The sequence below is a fragment of the Dermacentor variabilis genome, chromosome 2 (assembly GCF_050947875.1).
Source record: "Dermacentor variabilis isolate Ectoservices chromosome 2, ASM5094787v1, whole genome shotgun sequence".
Lineage (NCBI taxonomy): Eukaryota > Metazoa > Arthropoda > Arachnida > Ixodida > Ixodidae > Dermacentor > Dermacentor variabilis.
Window position 1 is genome coordinate 238212930 of NC_134569.1, and position 10036 is coordinate 238222965.

The 10036-nt window shown below is 44.3% G+C and overlaps 2 protein-coding genes across 2 annotated transcripts in view; both read right to left on the reverse strand.

The window, feature by feature from the left end:
* LOC142573170 (cytochrome P450 3A24-like) overlaps positions 1 to 9554 on the reverse strand; it is a 97933-nt gene extending 88379 nt beyond the window's left edge. Inside the window, exon 1 of the mRNA XM_075682739.1 lies at positions 9336 to 9554. Within this exon, the coding sequence (XP_075538854.1) occupies positions 9336 to 9409 (74 nt within the window). The 5' untranslated portion in view covers positions 9410 to 9554. The remainder of the gene's footprint in view (positions 1 to 9335) is intronic.
* Positions 2438 to 3333, reverse strand: LOC142573364 (uncharacterized). Its single transcript, XM_075683009.1, has one exon. The coding sequence runs from the start codon at positions 3323 to 3325 to the stop codon at positions 2438 to 2440; it is 888 nt and encodes a 295-aa protein (XP_075539124.1). The 5' UTR covers positions 3326 to 3333.
* Positions 9555 to 10036: the final 482 nt, after the last annotated feature.

Genomic DNA, 10036 nt, shown 5'->3' on the forward strand with positions numbered 1-10036 from the left:
GTAAAATGAAACGGACGGCTTTTTTCTGCACTGCTTCTAGTTTGATTATGTTGTTTTGGTTATGTGGTGACCAGACTGTTGCGGCATAATCGATAATGGGGCGAACAAGAGTTTTATACATTAAAAGTTTTGTTGCCTTCGGAGCCTTTTGCATAGTACGACGTAGGTATCCAAGCTGTTTTAGGGCCTTTGAACATGTTTGGTCAATGTGTGTAGTCCATGAGAGATTGTGAGTAAATATTACGCCAAGGTATTTGTATTGTCGAACTCTGGTTAAAGGTGACCCATTCAGTGAATATGTCGCAATTACAGGTGCTGCTCTTTTCGTGAAGGACAAAACAACCGTTTTTTTAAAATTAATGTTCATTTTCCATTTTTCACACCAAGCACTGAAAGAGACAAAGGAATCGTTTAATCGCTGAAAACTATTCGGGGAAGCAATCACGTCGTATAAGACGCAATCGTCAGCATAAAGACGAATATTAGAGGAAACATGTTTTGGGAGGTCATTGACATAAATTAAAAACAATAAAGGACCCCGGACGGATCCTTGAGGAACCCCGGAGCCTACTTCAAGTATGGATGACCTTGCAGAACTAAAATCGACGTATTGGGACCGGTTAGAAAGGAAACTAGCGATCCAATTGACCAGATGGGAATTTTTTAGTATTGCATTTAATTTTTGCAACAGGTGAGAATGAAGTAATTAATCGAAAGCTTTAGAAAAATCAATGAAGATAGCATCAATCTGTTTACCGAGATCCAACTGATAAGCGATGTCATGGGTGAAGTCGGTTAACTGCGTGATAGTACTGAAACCACGTCTAAAGCCGTGCTGAACATTAGTTAGAATGGTGTTGGACTCCAGAAAATCTATTATGTGTTTGTAAATAATATGTTCCAGCATTTTGCACGATTGGGAAGTTAAAGAAATTGGTCTGTAATTCGTTATGTCTGTCTTCCTGCCTGTTTCGTACAAGGGTATTACTCTTGCAAGTTTCCACGATGAAGGAACGATTCCTGTATCTAGAGACTTTTTGAATATAATTTCAAGATAGCGTGATGTCCATTGTGAATAGCGAAGTAAAAAGGAATTAGGAATACCGTCGGAGCCACTAGACTTTTTTGTGTCTAAATTTAAAATCAAATTAAGAACGCCATTAACATCAACGGAAATGTCGGAAATAGAAAAATCTGAATCATTATCGAAAGCAGGGCAGACATGAGAATCATTTGCGTACACCGAATGGAAATATTCATTAAATGCATTGGAGATGTGTGCAGGATCATTTATAGTTTCATCATTGATAGTCAATGAAGATTAAGATTCAGTAGTAGGCATGACAGAGCGCCAGAACTTCCGAGGATTATTTCTTAGTAATCCTGGCAGTTCGATATGAAAGAAATAATCTTTGGCCGTATTCATTTTCAAATTTAGTTCCTCTTTGGCAGAGGTGAATCTAGCAATTGCATCAGGGTCATTACGGCGTTTTGAGCGTCTCAGTCTTCTAACGCGGCGTGATAACTGCAAGATTTCTCTAGTCATCCAAGGGAGGGCACGATTTTTTTTCTTAATTTTTAACGGAACAAAGCGTCGAATACACAGATTTATAATGTTTTCAAATTGGCGAACTAATGTGTTCACGTCACAATCTTTACTAAGTGTGCAAAACGATTCAAAACGTTCTGATAAGACATCAAGAATAGACGTGTCGTCAGAGCGATTAAAGTCGAAAAAAGTTTGAATTTCGGCACGCGGTTTACAAACTGTGCAGTTTAGCGATATAAACACTGCCCTGTGATCTGAAATTCCGTCTGTAATTTCACAGTCAGACACCTTATCAACAAGATCTGAACTAATGAACACTAGGTCAAGAAGTGTGTTTTGTCTTGTGGCGCCAGTGACTACTTGTGTAAGCCCAAAAGATAAAGAAAAGTTAATTAGTTCGCTACCTAAACAACTGTGATGCGATAGTGAGGGCCAGTGAATATCTGGTGTGTTAAAGTCTCCCATTAGAATTAAGCTAGATGCATGAAAACTGTGCGTGTTGATGTAATCAGCGAGAAGAAAAATGTTATCAGGTGAGGAGGCAGGTGGATGGTAGAAAACAAAGACTATGATTGTTTTTTTGCCTAGGTATAATTTACACCAAACAGACTCAAGATCTGCTGGAGGACAGATAACTGAAAACTTTAAATCCGATTTAAAGAAAAGGGCGACACCGCCTCCCCTGCCAGTTTTGCGGTCTGATCGGACAGCTACATAGCCGGGTGGAGTGATTTCAGAGTCATGTATGTGATCGTGAAGCCATGTTTCAGTGACACCAATGAAATGAGGGGAATAGGAGGCTACCAAGGAAAGAAACAGCGGGAACTTATTTACTAGACTTCTTGCATTCAAATTCAAGAAAGTAAGCTTGTAAGAGTCGTGAATTTGTCAAGGTGAAGATGACGTGGCCGGGAGAGTGTTCTCAGAAAGGCTCGAATTATTCCCTACGGTGTTTACAGCGAGACCTGAATCGTCAACTAGGGCATTAGCTGCATCATTCCACCTGTAGCGGACACCGTTTATAAAAACATGGTCATAACGCAACCTCACCACAGAACCATGGTCACGAAAAGAAGTTGCTGCCCATAGCTTTTTGCGAATGGTACGTACATTAGCCGAGTAATCTTCAGTTATGTAAAATTTTGTTCCTTTCAGCTTTGAGACAATTTTCATTATTTCTACTTTGTTCCGAAAGTCTAGTACTCGTAATATAACTGGGCGCGATCTACCTTCACGTTTGGCGCCAATTCTGTGACAACGTTCGATGGGCGGGCATTCAATTTGAAGTTTCTTTGTGAAAAATTGGTGTACATTAGACAAAAGCGTATCTGTGTTTTCAGCATTGTGTTCACCAAGTCCATGCAATATTATATTGTTGCGTCTCGAGCGATTTTCAAGGTCATCATTCTTTTTAATTAGTTCCGAAACAGCCTGAGATAAAGAGCGTACGTCAGAACCAGAATGGTCAAGTGAGACGCTAGGATCAGCGCTAGTTTTTTCGAGAGCGGCCACACGGAATTCCAGAGCGTCAAAACGCTTGTTAACAGTTTGCTGAAAAACCTTGATGTCAGCGATGTCTCGAGCGATCGTTTTTTGCCCAGCCAATAGTTCTGTCAGCATTCCAGAAATATTGTTCAAGTCATTATCAGGTTCAGCAGATGAACACGAAGTTTCGTCTGAATTACCAGTGTTACGAATCGTCTTTCTCGTGGGACCGGGATTTAATTCTATATCACCGCTAAGGACAAGTCGATTTGCGCAGAACAGTGCATGCATAAAACAAGACAAAAAGCTCTGTGGGCAAGAGAGCAGCAGCAAACAACGATCATCTGATCTCAAACAATGACGACCATGCCACGATAGGCTTTACGACAAAGCGCCAGCACGTCTTGGATGTGCGAGATATAGGACTCCGTTGGGGATTGAGCACGGGAGGCCAGTTCTTGATTTGCGTTGCACTGGATTACAGTGGCCCCAACTTTGCATTGCTCCCCGCTGGTTAGCTCCTCTTCGTAGTTTTCGTACCACACCTTTGCCGTGCCTCTTAGGTAGAACAACAGGTTAGCCAGCACAAGCGTAGGGTGCCATCTGTTGATTTCACTCACGCGTTCGTACATAGCCACCTCCACGTCGGTGCCATCGGTCCTGCAGAAAGTTACGGGATCCTTGGGTGGCACAACTACAACCAAAGGGGACAGCGACGTAGCTGGCGATGGTGACCTCGGTAGCGGCAACGACCTGGATTACGCGTGCTCACCGTCATTCATGGTGGGGACGGTGATGCGACGTCTACCGCGGAGCTCCGTTTCAAGCCGTGGTAAAGCACTTCCCACCAATATGTTACGGGGACGTTGGGAGTATAGAAAGACTGTATTTACAATACCTACACAAGCAGAGTCAGTGTAGGTAAAAATGGCTGACTAGCAACAACACGCAGCAGCCAGCGTCTCGCGATCTTCTTCCTTCCTCTTCTTTTATCCTTCCGTAACACAACTGACTATGCCAAAAAAAACATCGCTAAATCTTGGAACCATGTTGGAACAAACACAACTTGGTCCGATCGGTTCTTATTCACTTCTCACGTTTCACTGGGCCTGATAATTTATGCGGGTGGCCGATGCCTGCTGTGTTCCCAAGCTCGGGTCCTACCTCAAACACTGCATACTGCGAGCCCATCGCATGTCGTAGGAAGCCGACGACCTTATCACACGTATTGGCGAACTATAAAAAATGTCGCAGTTTCGCCAGAAAGACGAAGCATCGATTGCGATATCAAATTAGCAAACAGCCATGCGAAGTAAGGATAGCACTTTTATCGGCCGTACGAACTTGTAAACATTCGCTTGCTAACTAAATTAACAAGCATGACGTCAGTGGGCACATCAAACGTGAACACAACACAGTCGATGACCGCGGACACTCGCTGTCGAAGCAATGGCGTGAGCAAGCGCGGCTGCAGCAGCGAGCGAAGTGACCTTCGTGCTGTCTGTCGCTCCAACTCGAGCTGAGCGCCGAGAACACACAGCTGTGACAGCCCACACAAAGATACGAGCTGTCGACGTACCTACATTCTGCCCCCAACGCAAATCGCTCTCAAGATACGGCCGCGCGACCGCGCGCAGCCGCTACATACGCAGTTGCAGTCGGAGTAGAACGCAACCCTCCCTCCCATCCTTCCGGTGGCTCGCGCGCGACGGAAGACGGCGCGCTTCCTCCCCGCTCTCCTACATTTCGCGTGGGCGAGATTCAACCGCAATCGTCGGCTTCCCTCGCACGTTCTCACTCGCACATACAGCGTAGGGCACGCGGCGACGATGTTACCGCCCTTGGACTTTACACGGAACATTACGGCGACGGTGACGGCTGAAATGCGTCCGCAGTCTCCATGTTATTGCTATCGCAATAAAAGAAGGTGCATCCTGACTCCCGAACAGAATTCTCATTTGCTTTTCTCCCAACACACACTGACCAAGTAACCTTACAGTTTTTAGCCACGTTTATCAGTGCATAATATGCGTATTTAGTTTCTGAAAGCACGACAGACGTTATATATTGAGATGGTATATGCGTGATACACTGCAGCACGAGTCGCAGTGCGGGGTTACTTATAAAGGTAGAAAACAGTCAACTGTCCTACCTGTAGCAGTGGAGCAACGCCGCGAACAAGTGAGTGCACCTTTCGGGGCGGCTCACTGCGCACGAACACTTCCTTCTTTTAACCTCCGGCCCGCTTGAAAGGCTCTTTGTCTTTAAGAAAATCTGAAGCAGCTCGCTGGGCAGCCCGAGTGTTTGCACGCGCAGCGCAACTATTTCCGTGATTTCGTCGCTGAAATCCTTGAGACCTATCTATATAAGGTGATCGGCAGTAAGGACCCTTTCGGCTTCCACGAAACAGATGGATTCGACGCCACAAAAAAAAAAAAGAACGTTACCGCAGCACCAAGCAAAAGGGCAGTCGTGAACTTGTATGTCGTAGTCATCAGTCTTTATTAACGCGACAGTGTTAAGGGTTCCATGTCGCCGAAAATCCGGGGCCAGTATCGATACCGGCGTCTGCGGAGTTGTCCGTGAGCAAAAATTTCCGCATATATTTAGGTATATGTATATGGCACGCCTTGCTATATCACATGCGGTATATGCGGTTTATATCGCCACACCCTTCTATCACTGCAATTTTTCATACCTTGTCTTACATTCTTTACAAAGTTATACCTTGGAGTTTTAACAATGACAGCCCACAAACAAGTCATGACTTCTTCCAGACTTCAAAAGAGGCTTCCACGAGCGATCAATTGAGGATAACTCGCGTACTTTTAAAACCAAAATTACAGAACTAACAACCCAATTTACTCCCACCATTACATTTCGTGCCAATAATAATAAACCATGGTTCACAAAGTCCTTCAATACACTCGAGAACAAAAAGAAACGGCTTTTCAGTGCAGCGAAACGAAACGCAAGCGCATGCACATGGAACAACTACTACGAGGCTGAGTCTAGATATTTGCAGTCGATTTGTAATCCCAAGCACGCGTTTTTTTTTTTTTTTACCTGACCTGCCGAATATGTTAACCAATAACCTCAGAAAGTTCTGGCAAGTGCTAAACCCTGATTCCGCCCTGATCATCACATTTACCTGCTCAATTGGAGAAGAAGCGAGCGACGTTGAATGAGCAAATATATTTAACACCCCATTCTCATCCGTCTTCGCAAACAAAACTGATGTACCAGCATTTGTGCCAACTGGCCAACCGAGATCGCTTTTGCAAACAGTCACATTTTCTGCGCATGGCATTACCTCTATCATAGAAATATCAAGGTGTCGTCTTCTGCAGGTACTGACGAAGTCTCCAGCAAACTGTTAAAAATGCTCGCCATGATTCATAAGTGTATCTTTTATTTCTGTTCACACAATCACTTTCCACAGCTAACATACCGAGCGATTTTAAGGTGCGGAAGGTCGTTCCGGTCTTCAAATCAGGTAAGAAAAAATCACTCCTTAATTACTACCCCATGTATTTAACAAGTGTGCCATGCAAGATCATGGAAAATGTTATGTATTCTCACGTAATGAATTTTCTTGATTAATTTCTTTTATCCTTCTCAACATGGATTTCGTAAGAACCTATCCTGTGAAACACAATTAACGATTTTCGTCCATGACTTGCATGTGAGCCTTGATTTTAACCTTCAAACTGACGCAATCTTTCTGGATTTCGCAAAGGCCTTCGACAAGGTTCCTCACAAGCGCTTGCTACTAAAGCTTTCTTGGTTAAACTTACATCCTAACATGTTGCAGTAGCCAAAGGAATTTCTGGCTAACCGTACCCAATTTTTTCACGTTAATAATCAAGCTTCTAGTTCTCTTTCAGTAACATCAGGCGTCCCTCAAGGGCTAGTCTTTGGCCCCCTTCTGTTCTTAATATATATTTACGACCTACCAAGGCATGTCTCCTATGACATCCGTATCTTTGCCAATGAGTGCGACATCTATCTCACAGTCACTAACCCCTCTGATAAACTAACTCTCCAAAGTAACTAAAATTTCGTCCAAGACTGATGTAACCAACAGCTCGTGGAAATAAACCCCGATAAATGCAAACTCGTGTCATTTAATGGAAAACATACTCGTCTCCCGTTCCCTCAGGATAGAATTAATACAATCTTATAAATACCTCGGCGTAACGTTGTCCAATGGTCTAGCCAAGAAAGCGCAAGACACTAATGTCATACCATCTGCTAACAGAAGCCTTGGATTCTTAAAACGCCATCTACGTCACGCGCCACCAAACCTAAAATTGCTTGCCTACAAGTAACGCGTACGCTCTCACCTGGAATATCCCTCTGCCATCTCGAGCCCTAACCAAAAATATTTAACTGCCTGGAATCAGTACAAAATCATGCCACCAAATTCATTCGTTCGTGTTATTCATATAATGCCAGTGTATCATCGTTAAAAGCAGAATCCGGCCTAACAAACCTGCCTTGTAACCGCGTCGTATCACTAGCATGCACTTATTTCATAGCTTTTTTTTTTTTTACAGCTCACGGTCATCATCCACCCTACAACAGTCTTCCGGCACGCATTTCACTTCGCATTGGTCATCCCCTCCAAGGCGCCCGACTACGTGCGCACACTGCCACTTCAGCCTCATCATTCCTTACACGCTCAGCCTCGGACTCGAAGGGCCTTCCACAGGACATCGCCACAATCACCGGTTCATCCATATTCCTGTAGTGTATAACTACCGTATTTAACAGCGAGCAAACGTGTACTTACACGTCGTTTCCTCGTGCATTTAATTTCTTTATATTTTTTTACCCACCGCTTATGTAATACCCCAATCCTGGAGGCTTTTAAGGTAATAAAGTTAAAGTGAGAACACCGACAGCGCATGCCTTTTATGTTAAACAAGACTTCAATAATAAAATTGCGAAAGAAATAACAGAAAGCTGAAAGCGTATTTTTTTGTCGCGGCTGTGCACAACCTCCGGGATCGGTCCACGCGAAAGCTCCAGAAAGCTCGCCTCCGTGCAAAGCGTTCGCCGCCAGCGTTTCCCGGTAAGCGTTGCGGTTACACAAGCTGCAGTGGCCGGAAAGCGTGAGCAGCCCTCCGGTATCCTTGAATGCTATCGCGTTCCACCCTTAAAGGCCAAGCTTAAGCGTGCTCCATGTTTTTAAAGTGCCAACAACTATATTATACGCACTCTTCCTACTAAGTTTTAAAGCCAGTGGCATAAGGAAAATAAGTGAATTGCGAGAAATGGAGAGTCAGTGGGCGTGTAATCGAACTTGTTGACAGACGCAACTGGGAGAAATGTAACAGCGAACAGCTCATAATGGTAGGCATATCTACATTTCTTTACCGCCAAAAAAGTGGGTATGCTCAGCGATTTTTTTTTTTTGAGAGAGAGAGAAAGAAAGAAAGCATGGCAATTTTCTAATATAGCTTTTTCTGTTCTCTTCCGTTAGAGTGTTTTTCTGTGATTTCACCAAACTAGCCAGTTCATTGCGCTTCTGTAATCTTATATATAAAAAAAATGCTAGACAGTCTATCTTATTAAGGGAGTAACTTTTACTTCTTACGTGAATGCCGCTTTCATGGAATACGAGAGTGAAATGTTGGGATGGTGGTTGTAACAAATTATGCAGATAAGCCCGCTGCTTGGAACATATGAGTAGCGACCACCTGATAAGATATCTGGCGCCAGCACGCCCGGCACTGCGCTACGCATCCAAGTATCCACTACAACTGTTTGCATAACCATGCTCTGAGCGGCGTTAACTCACTCCGATTTTAGCTGTATCGTATGCGGAAAGCAAGACCAACCGGCTCGCGTATACGAGGTATATCTGCCTACGCATGCGTGGCCCGTGAAACTGCACGAAAATGTTAAATAAGGACAATAAACAGACGGACCAATCTCATTTCGCTTACAGTATTGATGACGAATTTTTCACTTTACTGTGTGGGGACACATTTCTGTGAAGATCACGAAAAATTTTGCCTTTACCAATAAACAAAAACAAGTCATTTTTTAAAGAAATAATTGATGTTTCTACTATTGAACAAAATTATCAGTCGTGAAAATATAAATTTTTCGTTTTCCCTTTGTTCTTTCCCGTATAGATGTTACAGTGTGGCTTAAAAAATACGCCAGGACACTTTAAATGTTTCTGACTGATTAAAATATCCGGCAGCCATCGCATAAGTACAGTTGCATATTTTGATACAAAGCAGTTAAAGCCAAAAGCACCTCCGAGTTAAGAAAGTTGCCTACTTACAAGTACAGCGCAACTCCAAAAGCGATTATTAGAAACAGCCAGTCGTAGAAAAGGAGAAAGCTCTTGAAGTACATATCGACGGGTTTGCGGCGAACGTCGGCTTATGTTCTGCGGTCGGATCTACCACGCAATGTCCCTGCCGTCTCCTCGGTTGAAGTGATCTGTTCCTTCTTTGCGTGAGCATTTGCCAGCTCGATAAATAGTACTCCGCATCCGCAGCTCTCTTTGCAGCCGCGCACCCTTTCCCTACTTGCGTAATGGCAAGGGCGCTCGGGTTGGCTCGCAGCAAAACGCGCCGCGTATCTCTCCGGCGGTCTTGCTCAATCGCGCGCCATTCATTACTTTCTGCTTCGCCGACCTTGCCGCGGGGCTTTCGTTTCGCAACAGTTCGTCTCCGCGGGTTCTGCTAACATCTTATCGCCTGTGGCGCCGCCCTTCACGCCATCGTGGTTCATTCGGCGCGACAGGCGATAACAACACCCAGGAAGACGAATTGAGTGAATAGGGAAGCAGTGCATAAAGAGAGGAATCGCACTGCACCTGTATTTCTTTTTTCGAGCGAAGCTTGTATTGGGGGGGGGGGGGGGGGCTCACTCGTGTCGGCATCAGTGTTGGCATTGCCGTACGAAAAAAACTCAAGCCGCGCGAAAAATTTAATTTTCTTATCGGGCTGCGGATTCGAGCACCACCGACCTCCGGTT